Source organism: Falco biarmicus, chromosome 9, assembly GCF_023638135.1.
Source record: "Falco biarmicus isolate bFalBia1 chromosome 9, bFalBia1.pri, whole genome shotgun sequence".
Taxonomy (NCBI): domain Eukaryota; kingdom Metazoa; phylum Chordata; class Aves; order Falconiformes; family Falconidae; genus Falco; species Falco biarmicus.
The window spans coordinates 36,601,079-36,620,762 of NC_079296.1; the positions used below are offsets into that span (position 1 = coordinate 36,601,079).

Below are 19,684 nucleotides of genomic sequence, written 5' to 3' on the forward strand. Positions count from 1 at the left end.
CCCCAGGCTGAACAACCCCAACTCCCTCAGCCTGTCCTCACAGGAGAGGTGCTCCAGCCCCCTGATCATCTTCACAGCCTCCTCTGGACTCGCTCCTATGGGTCCGTGTCCTCCTTGTGCTGGGGGCCCAGAGCTGGACTTGGTACCCCAGGTGGGGTCTCACCAGAGCGGAGCAGAGGGGGAGAATCGCCTCCCTGGGCCTGCTGGCCACGCTGCTTTTGATGCAGCCCAGGATGTGGTTGGCTTTCTGGGCTGAAAGGGCACATTGCTGGGTCTTGCTGAGCTTCTGGTCAACCAACACCCCCAAGTCCTTCTCCTCAGGGCTGCTCTCCGTCCATTCTCCACCCAGCCTGTATTTGTGCTTGGGATTGCCCCCACCCAGGTGCAGGACCTCGCACTTGGCCTTGCTGAACTTCATGAGGTTTGCTCAGGCCAACCTCTCAAGCCTGTCAGGGTCCCTCCAGATGGATCCCTTCCCTCCAAGGTGTCAACCACACCACGCAGCTCAGTGTCGCCAGCAAACTTGCTGAGGATGCACTCAGTCCCACTGTCCGTGTTGCCAACAAAGATGTTGAACAGCCATTCCCTGGCCTTGCTGGCTGCCTGTGGCAGGGGTTGTGATGCTACTGAAGCAAAATTAGCATGCCCCAGCCGTAGTGACTGCTGTGTGTGAGGGCTGAAGGGCTGGGAACCAGGAAGGGGATCCAGCACCCCGTAAGGGAAGAGGAGAGGAAATGTTTTGTGTCCTGCTTTGCTCTTCAGCCTCTTGACACTCAGTTGGGCTCCTTGGTTTTCTCCTCTGGACTTCCCAGCGCTCGCCCCTGATGCTCTTGAGGCTGGGGCTGGCCCTGCTCAGAGGAGGCAAACCAAGCTCTGGGCTATATTAAGCCTGGCCCTGGTATCAACTGGTTTGCTGGTTTTTTTGTAGGATATTGCCCATGATTTGGTTAAGGGTGCCAGGGTACTTGGTGTTTTCCCATTGTTTCGGGTTACTAGGAAACCCCATGAGTCAGAGCCCTCTCCAGGCTGGGACTTGCCCAGCTCCCCTCCGGCACATCAGCCAAATAAATTATTGTTCCCAAGGGCTGAGTGACAAAGAGTGCTACTGAGACCCCACAGAGGAGAGCGTTAGGGGGGAAAAAAATCAAACGTCTGGCTTTAATTTTAACCTGGGATTATCTGAAAAGCCAACCTGGAGCATGGACTGCTTGAGACACAGATTTGCTGAGCTTGGTGCCGTTTCTGGAGGGAGACCAGTCTAAAATAATGTGCACATTAGAGTCCTTCTGGTCTATGATTGCCTGGGGTTTTTTTGTTCGTTCATGATCCATCTCCATGCTAACTGATAATAACAAAAAAATATCTCTGATGTCTCTGTTACGCCTGCACACACTTTTTCCCACCCCCTGCATAGGCTCATGTGTTTGTTGCTATGTTTTTGGGACAACATGGCCTGTTGCGTAGAGAATTATGATAAGATCTAGAGCTTTGCTCTGCAGAGCAAACCTCCCCTTTCCTCCATTCCGTTGCTAGTGCGGGTCAGCCCTTGCAGAGGTGTTCGCAGTGGTGTGCTTCCCTGCAGGGGACGCAAGTGCATGTAGCGGGCCAAATAAAGTTGTCAGGGGGACTTTTGCCTCTGCTTCTAGCCACTTGTCCCCAGAAAACAGGCTCAGGGTGAATCAACTGGCATGAAAACTGAGTGAGGGAATAAAAGAAAGGAGCTTAAAGATGACTTGGCTGTTCTGAGTAAGCGATCTGGGGTTTTGAAATGTCAGCTATTCTGCTGGTTTGGCAAATTCTTCTCGTGTCTCTCTCTTTGTTTTCCTTCCCTGAAGAACGGCGAGGTCTAGATGTTGCCAGTGCGGTTTGCTGTCGAGATCTTGCGTCTGGGGCTGCAGACTCGGGGCTGGCCAGAGGCTTGCAGGGATTTAGGTAGGCAGCCTTCCTTGCTCCCAGCACCAGCGAGGGTCTGGGAGGGGGGTCCCATGCACTTGACAAATTGATTGAGCATTTCGGAGAGGATGCACAGGGTTTTAAATGCTCCTTTCAGTCTTTGTAAAGTGTTAGCGTTGTCCCCTTGGCGCTGCAGGGCTGGGGGCTTTGGAGTTGCCTGCGGGGGGTCCTGTGGGCTGCGTGTTCTTGCATATTTGCACTTAACGTGCAGCTAGCCTTAAGGGCTGGTCTGTTATAGGTGGGGGAAAAAGTTCTCTCTTAAATGAAATAGGAGAGCACTTCTTGCCAGGTGTCAGTGTTAAACAGGCTGGGCATCTAACCACATGGTTGAGAGGGCTAAGAAGATCTTTATCCCATCTGTCTTCAGGGAGGTGGGTCCCTTCACTGGAGCCCATTGCAGAACAGGTATTTTCGGGGGGGGATTTTCTCTGCAGACACACTTAATGGCATCCGCAGAGGGCAGGGGGAGCTGTGCCAAGCCTACAAACTGCTCTCTGGGCCAATTTCCATCCCCTCTGCTTGCTTGAACCAGCCCAGGGTGGGTTGGTGGGGAGTGGGGAGGTGATGCTTGTGCCCCCCACCCCCAGCTCCATCGACACTTCTTTCACAGACACTGAGGTGCTGTGGGGGATGCTGGCCCTGCTGATGCTGCCCACCAGAAACTTGGAAACTGAGGGGTCAGAGCAGTCACAGCAGCAAGTGCTTTTGATTTTTTTATTTTTTTACCTCCATCAATTATTTATATCTGGCTATTAAGGGAAGTCCATAGCCTTGGGCAGTCTGGTTCCACATCTGCTTTCTGAATTAACTGTAAAGGTCGATGCTGAGCTGGTATCTGTTAAGTACAGATCCCTGCCTAAACGCTGCCCTCCCCTACACAAGACAGGGGCTGGGGTTTAGGGTTAACCCTTTGGTTCAGGGGCTGGAGGGGTACCTAGTCCTTGCTACCTGGAGAAGGGTGGGATTTAGCACTGCTTTAAAAGGAAGATTTAGGGGATTAAATCCCATCTTGGAATAATACAGCTTCTTGTGTCTTAGTCCCTTAATGAGCTGTTCCTAAGCTGCTCGTGGTTCTGCTGTCCATAGCCACTCCTCTAGCAAGGCTGAGGAAGGATGCGCAGTGCTGGGAGGGTGTTGATGAGTTTATTTGTCAATGCCTGTGAAAAATATTGCTGTTCCCAAATTTTTTTTTTTCTCCCAGGGTAGCTAACGTTGCCTGGGGGTGCGTGATTTAGGGCAGGGAGCTCTTCTCAGGCCTGGGGACTGTTTGCAGGCACTGCTGGGAGGAAGAGACATTGCTGAGAGGAACCATTGCTGCATGGTATGTCAGGCAGCACAGAGCAAAGTTCTCATCCCACCAGCTCCTCTGCTTGTGCTCCTCCCTCCCCTGGATGCGACCCTTCTCTTGCCGGCTGGGGCTGCCATGTGGCAGGTTTTTATGCAGCATCCTTTCCCACTGCCTGTGGGGTCTGCTGAGCATCCTGCCAGAATAGCCTGTGCAGCTGGGCAGGGAGAGGTCTGCGCTGCTCCCTTGGGAGCTCTGGGTCACAGCAGGGTCAGGCCGGGGCTTGGCCAGGAGCTGCAGCTGGTGGAGAGGTTCCTAAGGCAGGAACGTGGTTTGTCACAGTGCATTGAAGGGTCCTCAGGAACAGAGTGCCAGTGGATGATGCTGAGGTGCTGACTGAAGAGGAGGCTTAATGATGCTCCAGCTCCTGACAAGTGCTGGTGATGAAGGAAAATGCATAAAGATTTGGGAAAGTGAAGGAAATGGCCATGTTTTCCCCCTCGTTCCCTGAACTGTCCCCTAGGTCCAGCTCTTTAGGGCCATAGCATATCTTTCATTTCTCCCTCTCTTCCCTCATTTCTCACCCTTTTACATTGCCTCTCATACAACAGGCATTAAGGCTGGGATATTTTTGCAAAGGGTCAGACTCCTGATGTGGGACTTCTCAGGTTTGCTAACATTTTCTGCAGGGTGCCAAAGCCTCCTACATTCCAAACCGCGAGGCTGAGCATGACCCTCCCACTGGGGTGTTGCAGCTCCTTGCTGGGATGGATGCTTCGTGCTTTGGTGTGACTGTAGGTCTGAGTAATGCTTTCAAGCAGGAGCCCAGCTGCAATGCTGCACAACCTTCCTCCCATCTGTGCGCACACCAAAAAAAACCCCCAGAGTTAGCATTGGAAGAAATTCATAGTATTCTGATTATTCTTACAAAATGCCTTTAAAAGGTGCTGGTGCAGGGTGAAGGAGCATCCCAACCACGATGAGCAAGGGTGAGCTGAGGATGCGCAGTGCAGCATTATCTTTCCATGCTGATGAAGAAATGACCCCGTGGGGCTTACAGCCTGTGCATCCAAAGGGATGCACTAATGAGGATGGGCTGGTGATTTATTTATTGATTATTTTTTTTTTTAATTCTTCTGCATTCGAGATGTGGCAGGCTCAGGACCTGTATTACCCCTCTGTAAAGCTTGAAGCCACTCCATGGGAGTATTAGTTGTCATGGGGCAACGTTAACTTTGGGTCTTTGGGTTTAAAAATGGCCCAAGTGGGCATTTCAAACAGATACACAGGGTATAAATTAGGGGTCTTGTAAAGCACTCATGCAGTCTGGGAAATGCCTGGCTTGGATTTGGGCAGCAGTAAAGGGGTAGTTGTCACTCAACCCCTGAGTTCAAATGTAAGCTTAAAAAAAAAGGAATGGGGAAAAAAATAGAAAAGCTCCATAAATCTGGCTTTACAATATTCATCTAGTCTGGAAGGCTGTGGTAGAGCTGAGGCAAATTATTTTCTCTTGGACAAAGTTGAAAAAGTGTGTTTTAATTTAAACATTCATCCTAGTAAATATTAAAGATGGTTTTAATTTGACTTCCTCAACTCCTGCAGTGAACCCCCATTTGTGTCAGTGTTCATTTCGGAGGCTTTTGGAGGATAAGAAAGTCCCATTCTCTAAAAATCAGATTTTTTTTTCCTGGGCTGTATTTTCACATGTGCTTTGCAGGTGGGTGAAGGCTGGTGTAGGATCTCCTGCGCTTGCATGGGTTTATGGCTGCCCGCTCAGTGCTACTCTCAGTGGCTGCCTGTCACCATGCACAGCTCGGAGGGACCTTTCTCATCTGGATATCTTCTTCTCTTGGTAGCACTTAGGACTAGAATTTGTTTATTCATCCTAGAAACGCAGAAGGAAATGGTTATAGCTTATTATTTCCTTTGCAAAATCATTTTTAATAGCTGATGTTGATAGATACCTTATTGACTCACAAGCCCTCCCTGTTCTTTTTGTTGTATTGTCTTCTCCTGGGGTTTCTGAAGTGGTAGGTCAAATTTGAGTCACCGGTATAACTGAGTAATGCCGTTGCTTTGATAAAATCGCTCATCTCTCTCCCAAAAGCCGTTTTTAATTTCCACCAAACACAAGGATGCTGGAGTCTGAAGCATTTCCTTCCATCTGAAGACTTCATGCTCCGAAGGGAGCAGTGGCTCATTGTGAGATGGTCAGCAGTGGAGGCAGTCCCCGTGGGAAAATCAGCCCTCCTCTCTTCTCTTGATGGGACGGGTGATGCCATTGACCATCCGAGCCACCCATCCTGGGGAAATTTGGCTTATTCCAGCTTGGCTTTTTGACTCTATGGTTTTTACACAGGGGCAAAATAACAAATAAAAAGCTGGGGGTTTGAGGAGGGAGATGAGGTCTTTGTACCTGGTCTTGTGTAGTCTCGGAAAGTCGGGTAGGATGCTGTATGTGGGAGCCTGGAGGACAGGAGGAGCTTGAGAGCTGGGATGATCTTAACTTCTCTGGTTTTATGTCCCTCCTTTCTACAGGTAGATGAAATTTATCATGACGAGTCCCTGGGCGTCCACATCAACATCGTGCTGGTCAGGATGATCATGGTGGGATACCGCCAGGTAAATACAGCGTTTGGACGTGGTGAGGAAGAGATGCTATTCAGGCTGGCCCCTGCTTTTTGGCCGCTTTCCTTGTTCAAGCCCTGCCTCATGAGGGCAGGAGGGTTGCTGAAATGCGGTATTATAGGCACAGCAGGCAGCTTCTGCTTCTTCCAAAGCCGGCAAGTGTGCAGCAACACTGTGGCTTAGTGTGTCATCACCATAATATTTAACAGTTAGGTAAGCCCCGGCTTGGAAAAATGAGGCTGTTCAGGTCAGCTGTCAAAGCCCAAGTGACAACTGTGCTGGGCAGTGATGAATCTGAACCCTCATCTGGCTGGTTTCTGGAGCCTGAAGGTCTGGAGAGCCCCATGGCCGTGCAGCCCCAGGGCAGAGAGAGATCCCTGGGGGGCTGTCGGGTGGCTGTTATCCGCCTTCATCTGCTTGCTCTGGGATGTGGGAAAAACCACAAGAGGCTTCCTCAGGAGCTCTAGGGTGGCAGTAGATGACGGCACAAAGGTGACTTCCCAAGTTGGTAGGAGCTGGATATCAGTGAGAAGCCAAGGCCAGGATCTCCTGTGTCCCAGCCTTGGCAGCCCTGGGAGGCTTCACTGGATGTCCTGCAGCTCTCAGGTGCCTTGGGCATGGACAGGAAAAGCATGAGAAGGTTTCATGTGGTTTCCCAGGTTGCATTTGTTTTTGAAGGCTTGTTTGAGCATGGCAGCTGGAAGATTTTCTTTAAAACAGTGTGATTAGCTATACTTTTTGTGGCAAGCCCCTAACCTACATGAAGTATCAATGACTCAACACAGTGATGTCTCTGTGTGTGGTCCACAAATAAGACCCATTAGGTCTTGCAAAACTTGTTTGTTACAGAAATCTGCTTGGCTGGCAGAAACCAAATGCACCTTAGAGACCCAGGGATGGTTCTTAGGAGCAGGGACGAGGACAAAGGCTGGCTCAGTTTTGAAGGCTTCTAGGAGACCAGGAACATCATCTCCACCTGAGAAAGCCAGTAATGTGTCTGGCTTCCTCCCAGCAGCGTTTGTGCTCTGGGCTGGAGGATGATACGTGGAGGAGAAGGGATTCAGAGCTGCAGTGTTACGGCCAGTAACGGGGGGGCTCTGTTTAGGATGCTATATCCTCCCAAAAGCCTGCACTGGAGGCAGCTGCTTTGTCCGGCTACATTGCTGCTTGGGTTTGGGGGATGATGTGGGAAGTAATGAGCAGATGTTTGAATGCAAGTGAGATCTCAGCTTACCGCTGTTTAGGTCTGATGCTTCCTGAGTAACTCCTGCGGTTTCTTGTCTCCCACCTTGCACTTTGTAGAATAAAACTTCCGTGGCTTCCATGTAAGGGCCAGGGGAAGGGCAGTATGTTTTACCTTTCTTCCCACCGCTGTGGCTCAGCAGGTACCTGTCTGAGAGCATAATTTATTTTAGAGCATAATTTATAGAGCGTAAGTTTGCAAAATGCTAATCTTGAACAACAACAACAAAAAAAAGATGAAGGGCCAGATGACTGCTATGAAACAGTCCTGGACACCTCCACCTATTTTCTGCTAGGGTCTCAGCCTCTGTGGGTCAAGTTTTGCAGGGTAGTGCTGCTCTGCTCATCACTGAGCATCAGCATCTTGCAACGTTTCGATGAGGAGCCCACGCAGGAGCTGGGAATCTGAATCCTCTTTGCTTCCCAGCTGCTCTTGTCTTTTATATACTGCTGCCCCGAGCACTTGTGTGACCAAAGAGGGTCATATACCCTTATGTCCCAGACCGTATCCATTTGTGGGAATGATTTCTGTGCTGGTTTTAAATAAAAAAAGGTGCAAGATGCTTTGCAGATGCAAAGTGGGATGTTGTTGCTTTTAATGATGGAGTAGCACTGCTTAGGAGTCTTTCCAACTCCAGAACTCTTGGCAGGTTCCTTCTCCTCCACTGACTTACCCATCTTTTTGTTTATGTATTTATTTAATTCTTTACCCAGTCAGTCAGCCTGATAGAGCGAGGGAACCCGTCTCGGAGCTTGGAGCAGGTCTGCCGCTGGGCTCACTCGCAGCAGCGCTCCGACCCGGAGCACGCTGAGTACCATGACCATGCTGTATTCCTCACCAGGCAAGATTTTGGTCCCGCAGGTATGCAAGGTACTGTATTTATCTCGATCAGGTATGTGCAGTTTGCTGGGGGAAAGCCAGAGAGGGGAGAGGATTTCTTGCAAACACAGTCTGCTTCTTGGCCAGCAGGGTCCAGAAAAAGGTTATTAAAATCAGTATTTTTTTAATACAAAGTAGAAGAACGACAGAATTAAGGCAGAGCATCAACCTGAACGGATTAAAAAAAGAAAATAATCTTTATTCATTCTGCCCATACTTGGGTTTCATGCAGCAATCCTCCCCTTGTCCCATAGTGCCTTAAAAAGTTTTCAAATTATGTATAAAAGATGGAATACCACATGGAGCTTCATGGGGCCAGTCAATCATTTCTGTCTTCTGGAGGAGCTTTAAAACCTGGTTTTACACCGGTTGGTTTCTTGGCCCTCTTAGGCCTTGGACATGGGAGCATTTCGTAAACCCTGGGCCAAAGAGGAGGTCTCACTGCAGTCTGCAGGGGTGATGGCAGCAGTTCTCTCACTCTCTTGGTGCAGAGGCTGTACTGATATGGTCTTGAGAAGTTAGAGACCTTGGCAAAAAATGTAACAAATTTGCAGGAAAAGCTGTTGGTGTTTTATGGCTCCATTAGAAAAGCAGATGCTTTGGTGTCATCATGAGAGGTGTCTTCTCCCAGTTCTCCTGAGCCTGCTGTCTCCAAATTGCGATCTCCTCCTTCCCACACTGTTAGCAAAGTCTGAATTTCCCATCAGGAGGCTCCATTTGATGCCATGAACATGCTGGCAGCATCACACTGACTTGTAGCACGAGTCTTTCTGGTGTGCATGGGAGGAAACAGAGATGGAAGAGTACTGTCTTCACTTTGATTGCCTTCCTGAATAGGATCTCCTTGTAGCAGGGCATGAACCACAGGAGATATCCATCTGGAAGCCCTCTTGAATGAACATGCTGTTGGACATCAAAGAGCAGAGTTTGGGTTGTGCAAACAGCCTCCCCACCAAGCTGTGGACCTGCCTTGGGCTCCTTGTCCGGAGCTGTGTGGCAGCGTGGGTGACATACCAGGTTTTGTTTCGTTTTTCTAGACCCTTCCTGGCAAAGTGACTGTGTCCAAAGGCATTGGTGAGAAGACCTTTTTTGGCATGTCAGCAGAAGGGGGAAACTCACTGGACTCCCCCTTGGTGGGAGGGAGTTGAGATTGATGGAGTAGCCCTACTCTACAGTTGCTCGTTCCAGCTCCTTCCCCTTTTCCCTGCAGGTCTGGCTCCCTGTTTTTCACACATCTTTGGGATGGATGTTTGCTTTCTGCACAAGTTCCCGTGGATGCTGTGTCCTTGCCTGGCTGTGTTGCATGGCACACGGTGCAGCTGCTCCTCACCCACTGGGAACTGCCCTCTCACTGGGCTGCTGGAATAGTAACACTTGCTTACTCTTGCCTCTTTTCCTCAAAACAAAGTCCTTTTAGATCCCTGTCATCCCTTTCTAGCTTGGAGCTATGTGCAATGAAGGGCCAGACCATGGCACCTCTAATTCTTGCTCATGGCGTATGTTCACTGAGGGTATCTAAGCGACTTGCTGAGGTGATGGCAAATACCTGCTGGCTTCTTTAGCCACTGCTGTAGGGTGTATGTACCAGTTGGGGAGCATCTGCCAAGCTCATATGTGCCCTGAAACTGAGCTGAAAGCAGAGCTGGTCCTGCTCCAAAGACCCTACAGCCTAAATCAGGGGTCCTCAAACTATGGCCCGCAGGCTGGATACAGCCCCCCAGGGTCCTCAGTCCGGTCCCCGGTATTTACAGACCCCCCCTGCCCCACCCCCGCCAGGGATTGGGGGGGAAACCAAGCAGCCGCAGATGACTGCCTGCCACTTCATCCGCACACCGGCCCCCCTGGTTAAAAAGTTTGAGGACCCCTGGCCTAAATCAACAAGCCAGGAGAAAGGAACTCTTTGAAGATGGAAGTCCTCCAAGTCACAGGGACCTGGAAATGGAGCTTAAATGTCAAGCCCGTGCTTAGTTTGATGCCTCATCACTCCTTATAGTTGTGGGCCCAATTAGCAATGGCGATGGGGCTGGTTCAACTCATTAACCCATGCGATCCTCTTAGCCCGGGCTATTTCCATGCTGGCAAGCCAATGATGCTCCATCACCACATCCTCACAAGACATGGCTTGTGCCTCCCTGTGTCCTGTCACCTCCCCTTAGCCAGTAAACCAGACCAGCGAATGGTCTGGCATGGCACTGGATGCAAGTCTTTGCGGAGCGTTGCGGTCTTGTGGCGTAGCTCTTCTTTGTGGCAGGTCCAAGCCAAGCCCTAAGGGGGTTTACAAAAACTTCTTGGTGCTGGCAACAGCTCTGCTTGTGGCCTCTTGGTGGGAATGGGAGCAGTCATGGTCAACACAGAGAAATTTTGGAAAGCTGATGCAATCGTTGCTTTGGGAATCAAGGGAAGCTGGAAGGCATGGAGGGGAAGGGCCAGGAGGGACAGCTGAGCTGTGCTGACCTTGCATGCGGATTGCAGGTACACTCCGGCCCTTCAAAGAGAAATGCCTCTTGGTAGTGGACAGATGTGTTATAAATTATTGACTGCTGCTGCTGCAGCTCTGTCTAAACCAGAGTGCCATGTCCCTCTGCAGTGGGTGGGCACCAAGGGTTTTCTGGCCCAGGCTGAAGGATGCTTTTGCTTAAGTTTTAATTTGTTACTCTGTGGTGACCTATGGTTGGCCTTTGAGCAGGCTCGTAGTCCATGTTAGAAGGTCAGGGAGACTGAAAGCAGGTAGGAAGTGTCCATAAAGAAGAATAAAATGCATTTGGAGGAAGCAAGAGATTGGCTGGTGTCTTGCCGGTATGGTGAGGACATGCCGTTTCTCCTATATGTGTGTGTCTGGTAAGTGTTTGCAGGCTAATCTATTTTTATCAATTAAGTATTTCCCAGGTAGTTCCTTCTGACCATCATTCTGTGGAGAACCCTTTATGCTTCTTCCAGTTCTCACTGAGGTTTTAATTATGAGAAACCAGTGTCTGCCTTCCCAAGCATCCACCTTTTCATATTCTTTTGTCCTATCTCCAGTCCAGGCATCCAGAGCCTTTTTGGTTGGGAATTTGTCCCATTTTTATCCTAGACAAAATATATTTGCTCTTGCCTTGTACAGAAAACTTTCCACATTTTTACTCTTTCTTATGGAAAGTTTCCTGGAGGAAAAAAATCTTTTCAAATGATTTATCCAGGATCCGACTCATTGCTTTATGGTTAAACCAAATGATCTGATTGTCTCTCTCAAGCTCTTCGTTTGGCCTGTTACCTTTTGCTTTCCTTTTGACTGCAGCATCCACTGAGCCCGTCATTTCTCCGCTGTCTTTCTTACAGTGTTTTAGTTTGTTTGTTCATTGGAGTAAGTCTGGTTGCCCACTTGAATGTGAGGAAGATGAAAAACACTTTCCCCCATTGAATTAAAACCCCGAGTGTATTTATTGAAGCAGGCTGCCTTGAGAAGATCCTTGCTGTTGTGGGGGCTTCCCTGAGGTTATGTGGTGTTCTGCAGGCAGAAATGAACTTGCTCTGCATGTAATGAGAATTGCATATTTATTTAATGTTCAGCTTTTTGCTTGGCAACTTGGGTTCACCTGACCTCTTCATTTGGAGTATAAGCAAAAATGCATCCATCGCTTCTCACAAAGTACCGTGTAAGTGAGCCCTTCAAAGATTCTTTTCTGGGCTTGTTTTGAAAAATTAAATTATTATGATGAGAAAAGTTTCCTTCAGAAGTTCCAGTGCAGGTGGACACCCTGGAAAATCTCCGCCTAGCTGATAAATAGAAATATCGAGGGAAACGCTCACCCCAAACCTCCTTGGTTTTGCCTTATACCTGTAGTGATGGTAACTTCTGGGTGCCCAGCAGTGCAGCAGCGACCCATCCCTTGTCCTGTGCAGCTTCCAGTTCACCCGGTGCACCCACGAAGTCAGTGACTGTTGACTTCAGGGCAGAGCTGTAGGAAACCTTTTATTTTTTACTGTAATCTATTGTCCTTGACCAGCTGCACAGTGCCGGGACCCACCTTCTTGTTCAGCTTGGGAACTAAGTTGAGTGCAGTCACTCCTTTCCTCTCCACCCTCTTCCAGGACAATTAGTCATGAGTTGCTGACTTGGTGTGGAGCAAGTGGCCCACAAGGATGGTGGCACGTGGACTCCATGGACCCAGTGTTTTGGCCAGGGTCTATGCAGGAGGGCAGGCGCAGGGGTGTGCATCCACCTTCAGCTCATAAGCACCCCTCTCCTGCTGCAGCTCAGCCTCCCTCTTGGCTCCCTGAGCTTTCCTCTTCCAGCATCCCTATCCCCAGGGCAGAGTTATCCAGCGTGGTCCTGCCCTGCTTTTGCCTCTGAGACCTGTAAGTCCTTCCCTCACTAACTTCTTTCCCCTTGATGCCAAAAAGGGTCAGTCTTTAAAAAAAAAAAATTAAAAAAATTGGACAGTAAATTCTAGAAGAAGCCAAGGAATTAATTGAATTGGGCAAAAATAACATAAGCAAAAAGGAAAATAAACGGAAATAGAGATGATGCATTGCTGAATGGGTGGGGGGAAAGCTTCCCTGCCTACAGCTGCCCCACTGCACTGCACTTGATCGAGGGCTGGGGGCTGGGGAGGTGCATGGTCCTCCCTGTCTCTGTCTGGCAGAGGGGTGCCCCCATGCCTGGGGTTGGTGTGGGTGCATGTGTGGGTGCATCTCAGGGGTCCCCTGTAGCCCGCAGTAAGCAAGGCTGTATTTTTGGTGGGGCTCTGGGGGACACCTCACACCTTTTGTTCTTTCTCTTCCTTTCTTCTTTATTTTTTTCAATAAAGAAGAATGGGGGGGATGCCGTTTCTGGGCTGGGAGGCTGTGGTCACCGACACCGATAAAGCACCCATGGGTCCCTTTGCTGCCCTCTTGCCGGCCCGGGTGTTTTGGCATGAGGGCAGAGAGCTGCTGGTGAGCCTCAGCACAACCTCAGCCTGCTTTTGGCATTGGCAGCCCTGATGGTCATTCTGGTGAGCAAGTGACCTGAGCAGCTCTGTCTCTACAGTGCCTTCCTCTTTGTTTCTTCTCGTGTTGCAGTGAAGCCAGGCTGTGGTTGTGTTTTGGGGTTTTTTTTAAATTTTTCATCCGCCCCCTCCCCCGCAAAGGTTTTCTCTCTCCTCTCTTCCTCTCTTCTTCCCTTCTCCCTTGCCCCAGGCTACGCACCAGTGACCGGGATGTGCCACCCACTCCGCAGCTGCACCCTCAACCATGAAGATGGCTTCTCCTCAGCATTTGTCATTGCCCACGAGACTGGCCATGTGTAAGTCACGGGGGCAGAGCTGCCTGTCCCCTTTGGTGGGGGGACAAGTATGGTGGTGCTCCTTTCTTTGCAGAAGGGACTTTCTGCTGGTGCCAGCGTGCGTACCATTGTGGCACACAACAAGCTGGTGTAAATTGCCCAGGAACCTGATCTCACACTGGCTTTTCCCATCAGGTTAGGCATGGAGCATGACGGCCAGGGCAACCGCTGTGCTGATGAGACCAGCATGGGGAGCATCATGGCACCACTGGTCCAGGCTGCCTTCCACCGCTACCACTGGTCCCGCTGCAGCAAGCAGGAGCTCAACCGCTACATTCAGTAAGTCAGTTTTAAGCAGGAGGGAACGTTCTCCCTTTGGACAGCGTGACTGCGTGCATTTTGTACCCAGCAACTCCTGCATGAAGCAAGCAGCAGATGGGTCCCCATTGGGATTGCTTGTTTTGGCCAGATTAGCAAAAATGAGTCGTTGGGAGATTATTTTCCCTTTTTCTTCTATTAACAGCTTTGGTTCCTTGCACAAGGATGTGCAATGTCATCGTTGGGCTGCAGAGGTTGAAGGCAAATAGGAGCTTGATAAAAGCTGAAGATGTCAACAGAGCAACAGTTTGCAGAAGCTCTGTGCTAGCAGAGCCCACGTGTCAAATATTTTTGCCATTTGCTTTGCCTGTGTGGTTTCCCCTTTAGGCTATAAAATGTTTTGTGCTGCATACTAAAAAGGTGTAGAGACAGGCCAGGAGCTTTCTGTGTGTTGGGGCCAAGAAGAGTGGTGGGAAAGCAGGTGGCAGTAGTGGTACTCACTAGTACCAAGGTGCTCTGTCTCCTGGGGAGCTGCAGACAGCGGAGGGATGCTTGTCTTTGGGGGTCTTTGCTAGCAACATGTTTTCCAGCAATGCGTAGTTAGCATCAGTGCCAAGATAATTCAGATTTCTCAGTATCTGAATTTGGAGAGAGGGCTGTAGGTGAGGGAAGGGTTGAAGGAAGGAAATCCTCCATGTCTGACCTTGCTTTGCCTCTGCCCTGCACCTCTGCAGCTCCTACGACTGCCTCCTGGATGACCCCTTTGAGCACCAGTGGCCCACTTTACCTGAGCTGCCAGGCATTAACTACTCCATGGACGAGCAGTGCCGCTTTGACTTTGGTGTGGGCTACAAAACGTGCACGGCGGTGAGTATGGGTTGCATGGCCACATTGCCCCTCACTCCGGGACCCCCAGCCAGGCGCCGCGTGGGCAAGGAGGGGTGCTGTGGGCCTGCTGGGACTTGCTGCTACTGTCCCAGCCCAGCTCCTCTGTGCTCCCCAGTTCCGTACCTTCGACCCCTGCAAGCAGCTGTGGTGCAGCCACCCTGACAACCCCTACTTCTGCAAGACCAAGAAGGGGCCACCCTTGGATGGGACCGAGTGCTCTCCAGGCAAGGTAGGGGCTGGTCCTGCCTGCCCCCTCCTTGGGAGGGGACAGGGACCCCCTTGAGGGCAGCAGTCAGTGGGTGCCTAGTTTTTAGCTGGCATTACTCTTTATTTTCCTCGGTTTGTGCTCAGTTATGGCTTTGGTTTTCTTCTGATCTGCCTGTGTCTGCAGAGAAGCAGGGCTTGTTTTGTTACCTGGCAAAAGAGCGACGATGACATTGCACATCCAATCTCAGGATATCATCAGGCTTTTACCTTAGGCTTTCTTGGCGTGCCCATTAGCACAGTGTGAAAGTGTGGATATGTTGGAAAAGCTGCTGGCCCATGTAGGTGTTGGGTGGTTCTTTGCTGGAGAGTGGCTGGGCATAAGGTATGCAACAACTTGTGATGAGATTCTGTATAAATCCCAGCAATCTTGCTCGAAATGCAGCCTCCCCAAGTGCTTGAATGGCAGTTTGCCAAAAGCTTCCAAAATGAGGCTTTCTGAAACATGTACAGATGCGTTACACATTGTGCTGGCACGTGGCTCCAGGGGACTGCAACATCTTGACTGGGAGGTCCACAGGCTGGTCAGTGTTTTGCCCCTTCAGGGACCTTCCCTGCATCTGTCCCAGTGGGCACCGAAGGCACTGGTGACTTTTCCCCAGGGCTGGCGTTAAACCCTGGGTCTGGGTGCCCGTGAGGCGACACTGCAGCTTCATGCCAGGCATTATACGTGCATGGGAAGAAATGTGGAGCTCCGGATTGCATTTACCAAAATGCCCAGCAGCTTGCTGCTGTGCTCCATGCAAAAGTTTGGGTTCATCCCCCTTGTGCCAGCGGAGAGATATCCGCAGGGCTCATCCATCCCAGATCCCGGTGTAACTCCGTGCCTGCCCGAGGATCTGCATGGGTGGAGAGGGGCAGTTTGGCTGGAGAGAGAAAACCAGTCCAGGAATTAAAAAATACAGCATTACGGAAAGAAAACCAAAGGAGTTTGTTTTGCAGAGGGATATTTGCGTGCCCCAAGCTTGTGCCTTCAGCCTTTTGCACGGGTTTGTCCTTCCACATCCTGATCTCTCCCTCTGGGAAGCCGTATGGCTTGCATATCATGTCTGGAGCAAATCACACCTCCTCTGTTGCCCGCTTTTCCAGCTACGATTTTAAAAGCGAAACACTTGTGAACAAGTAAACCCTGGAGAAAAACACAGCAATATAACCCAGCTGCCAGCTTCCCAGCTGATGTAAACCACCACTGTGCAGGCTCTTCTATACCAGATTCAAGTACAGATGTGCTGGGAGCCTGCCCTGCTTATCCCTGCTCCTCTGCTGTGTTTTCTGCTGTGCGTCCCAGCCATGGAGCTGTGCTCTTGGAGCAAAGCCGTGGGCTGCTTGTGCTCCTGATTCAGTCATGAAGTGATGCAGCTTGCTCGTCCCCAAACCAGCCTGGAGGGCAGCCCTGCTGTCACATGCCTGGGCACCACTCCTGCTCCTGCTTCCTGTAAGAAGGACATGCCCGAGGCCGTGATGAAGAGCACCTTCCTCCCATGCTTTGCGAACTGCGAGCCATTTTTGTAGTGCTGTGGGTGCAGGAGGGCTTTCTTTACTGGTGCTGAGCACCTTGGAGGAGGCAGGCGTGGAGCTCACCCGTCTTTTCTTCTCTTTTCCAGTGGTGCTTCAAGGGTCACTGCATCTGGAAGACGTCGGAGCAGCCTTACAGCCAGGACGGCAGCTGGAGCTCCTGGTCCAAGTTTGGCTCCTGCTCCAGGACCTGCGGGGGTGGCGTGCGCTCTCGCAGCAGGAGCTGTGACAACCCGCCGTATGTTTGGCCTCCCTCCCTTTTAGCGGGGGTAAAACTGGAAGCAGTTGAGAGTCAGAGGTTCCCTTACTCTTCCCCTCATGTGCTCTGTGGGCAGGGGTGGGGACATCTGTTCCTGCATGAGCTGTGCCATGCGTTTTGGTGCTGAGCTGTGTCATGTTTGGACAGCAGCATCCTCTGATGCGGTTTTAACTCACCTACTTTATTTTCCAGCCCGGCATATGGTGGTCGCCACTGCCCAGGAGCCACCTACGAGTACCAAGTGTGCAATGCCGAGGAGTGCCCAGGGCCCTACCAGGATTTCCGTGCCCAGCAATGCTCCAAGCGCAACTCCTACTACACCCACCAGAACAGCAAGCACTCCTGGCTTCCCTACGAGCATCACGACGGTGAGCGGCGGTGGGTCCTAGCAAAGGAGCAGTAGCCAAAGTGCCTTCCCTCCCAGAGGTGGCCATCACTGTGGGACGGAGACTGGGCCAGCTGCACAGGTGGTGGGTTGTGGAAAGCTCCTGAGCTGGAAACTAGCGTGCAATAAGTGAGCATCAAGCAGCCAGGTCTTTAAAACTAATCTCTTGTGCTTGCCCTCAGGTGTCACATAGAGAAACCCAAACGTTGCTCTGGTTCCAGCTCAAAGTGCAGCAGAGCTGGGCTGGGAAGATCAGCCCATGTTGAAACTTTTCCCTGCTCCTCCTGCACTAGTAAGAGGAGAGCCCCTTGGTGTAGTGGTGGCCAGAGATAAATCTGTTTGCACTACTTTAAAAGTTTTATCTCTGCTTTCCGTGTGCTTTGACACACAGAGGTCTTCTTTTCCTTGGGAGGTGGTGGGGTGATGGCTCTGCCTGCTCACTGCTGGAGCCACAGTGGGGAGCGTGCTGCTCTGGGCTGGCTGGGCGCCAGGTCCGCCTGCCTGGCTTGGGATCGCTCACGCACACAGCCAGGCGTCTTTCCCTGCAGTGTCACGTAGTGTGTCCCATCCAGTTGCTTTCTCTTAATTTCCCATGTGTGCTGGGCAAAAGTGCAGGCTCTTGAGCAGCAAGCAGACGTGGCAAAATAAGGCACGTGGTTAGTCTGGGGTTTGGAAGTCTGGCTGTGCTCAGGGATACAAGCTGATACGAGTTTCTATCTTCTAACACCCTAATATACTTCCACAAACCCTTTTTTCCCCCCTTTTCCCCCTTTTTATTTTGCTACAGATGCTCAGAAGTGTGAGCTGATCTGCCAGTCCAAGGGAACAGGGGACGTGGTGTTCATGAATCAGGTTGTTCATGACGGTACCCGGTGCAGCTACCGAGACCCCTACAGCATCTGCGTCCGGGGCGAGTGCGTGGTGAGGAGCTGATGGCGGCTGCGTGCGACTGCCCCTGTCCTTTGCCTGTCCAAGAGAGTGCTTGTGCATCCCCCTGACCCACTACCCCTTGGGGATGTATGTTTTAGTCCAGGGACCGACCCTGTGTGCAGCAAAGGGTTGTGGGGCTGGTGGCGCGATGGGATGAGCTGCAGGGATGTAACCCCGTGCTTGTCTTCTCTTTCCCCACGGGTGACAGCATGTCGGCTGTGACAAGGAGGTCGGTTCCCTGAAGCAGGACGACAAGTGTGGGGTCTGCGGGGGGGACAACTCCCACTGCCGGACAGTGAAGGGCACGCTGGCCAAGACCCCCAAGCAGCCAGGTGAGCAGGCTGGATGGGTTTGGGAGTGGATTCAGTCAGGGGCAGCTGGATACTTGTGTGGGTGTGAGTGGTTGCGTGTCCAGTTGGAGCAAACCTGCTCTTCCTTTTCCCTCCGTCCTTCCTTCCCTCCCTGTCAGCAGGTGTTTTGAAGATGTTTGAGATTCCAGCTGGGGCAAGGCACCTTCAGATAGAAGAGATGGAGCCGGCATCTCACAGCATTGGTGAGTACTCTGTAGTTAACCTCTCCCTTCACCCTCTACCTCTTCCTTGTCCCTGTTCTTACAATTCCCACCCAAAGGGTCCAGTCCTTCAAAGGCAGACCAAAGGAAATGATGCTGGAATACCTCCTTTCTCCTCCAGCTGTTAAGAATCAAGCCACGGGTAACTTCATCCCTAACGCCAAGGGCAGAGAAGCTAAAAGTCAAGTGTTTATTGAGATGGGCTTGGAGTGGGAATACACCGTTGAACATGGCAAGGAGAGCCTGAAAACCAGTGGTCCTCTGCACGAGGCCATCAGTGTTTTGGTAAGCCTGGGTGACACATGCTCTGGGGATGTTGGGGATGACTGTCACCCAGCAGTACAGAGGTGGTCTGAGATGGGATGTAGGAGGTGGTGGAAGGACTTCAGTAGAGAAGGTATGTAGGGCATATCATTAAAACCAGGGATATGAGCTAGCCAAAAGCAAGGAGCAATGAGCTGCATGCAAGAATGCTATAAAGATGCATTGCTCAGGTGTTTACCTTTGAGTCCAACTGTATTTCGCTCTGTGCAGCAATTGCTTGTGACTCCATGTCTTGTTTTAGCTGTACTGGTACGTGGAGGAGTTAGGGATGGGTTCCCTGAGCACCCAGGGAAGGGGTAGGTCTGCACTCCCATCCATCCTGTGGCTGGTGCTGGCTTTGGGCATAGACTGTGGTCCTGCAGGTCAGAAGAGAGACCAGGGGCATGCGACCCAAGGCTGGAGTTGGGATGTTTGGGCAGTGTTTTTCTCCACAACTGGAGAGGTGTGTTCCCGAAGGGTAGACTCTGTGTTCAGAGCCCACCTAATCATGTTGGAGGCAATAATAGGGTTTGTTTCTCCTACTCTTACGTGTACTGTACCATGTGGTCATTGTTAGTTTCTTTTTTTTATTTGATGGCCTCCTCTTCCATTCCCTCTCCCATGGCATCACTCCTCATCTCCTTCCCCCTCTCCAACTGTCCTCTCTCTGCCTGCAGGTCATCCCTCAGGAGGAGGAGGCGAGGAGCAGCCTGATGTACCGGTACATCATCCACGAAGACCTGCTGCCCATGATTGGAAACAACAACGTCCTGCTTGAAGAGATGGATTCCTATGAGTGGGCCCTCAAGAGCTGGTCTCAGTGCTCCAAGGCGTGCGGAGGAGGTAGCTTTCCCTTCGTAGCAGCCTACAGTGCATGCTTGGGAGGATGCTTGGGTATGTTAGGCAGTGCCTGAGCCCTTTGGGGCAGCTCTGGCTTGCAAACATGCAGATGCTGCTTTTAAGTGTTCCTCCCCAAGATCATGTATCGCAAGGCTTTAGACCTAGACCTGGTACTGCT

General features: G+C 51.1%; 1 protein-coding gene across 4 annotated transcripts in view; it reads left to right on the forward strand.

The window, feature by feature from the left end:
- Nucleotides 1-19,684, forward strand: part of ADAMTS14 (ADAM metallopeptidase with thrombospondin type 1 motif 14) — a 39,441-nt gene that overhangs the window by 12,795 nt on the left and 6,962 nt on the right. The window contains exons 5-17 of one of the 4 annotated variants that reach the window (XM_056352211.1): nucleotides 5,777-5,860; nucleotides 7,823-7,979; nucleotides 13,149-13,254; nucleotides 13,429-13,572; nucleotides 14,286-14,418; nucleotides 14,555-14,668; nucleotides 16,308-16,456; nucleotides 16,670-16,845; nucleotides 17,650-17,783; nucleotides 18,001-18,124; nucleotides 18,262-18,345; nucleotides 18,485-18,648; nucleotides 19,344-19,509. In XM_056352211.1, coding sequence (XP_056208186.1) covers nucleotides 5,777-5,860; nucleotides 7,823-7,979; nucleotides 13,149-13,254; nucleotides 13,429-13,572; nucleotides 14,286-14,418; nucleotides 14,555-14,668; nucleotides 16,308-16,456; nucleotides 16,670-16,845; nucleotides 17,650-17,783; nucleotides 18,001-18,124; nucleotides 18,262-18,345; nucleotides 18,485-18,648; nucleotides 19,344-19,509 — 1,735 coding nt within the window. The remainder of the gene's footprint in view (nucleotides 1-5,776; nucleotides 5,861-7,822; nucleotides 7,980-13,148; nucleotides 13,255-13,428; nucleotides 13,573-14,285; nucleotides 14,419-14,554; nucleotides 14,669-16,307; nucleotides 16,457-16,669; nucleotides 16,846-17,649; nucleotides 17,784-18,000; nucleotides 18,125-18,261; nucleotides 18,346-18,484; nucleotides 18,649-19,343; nucleotides 19,510-19,684) is intronic. The other 3 variants (XM_056352212.1, XM_056352213.1, XM_056352214.1) reach the window with 3 other exon arrangements.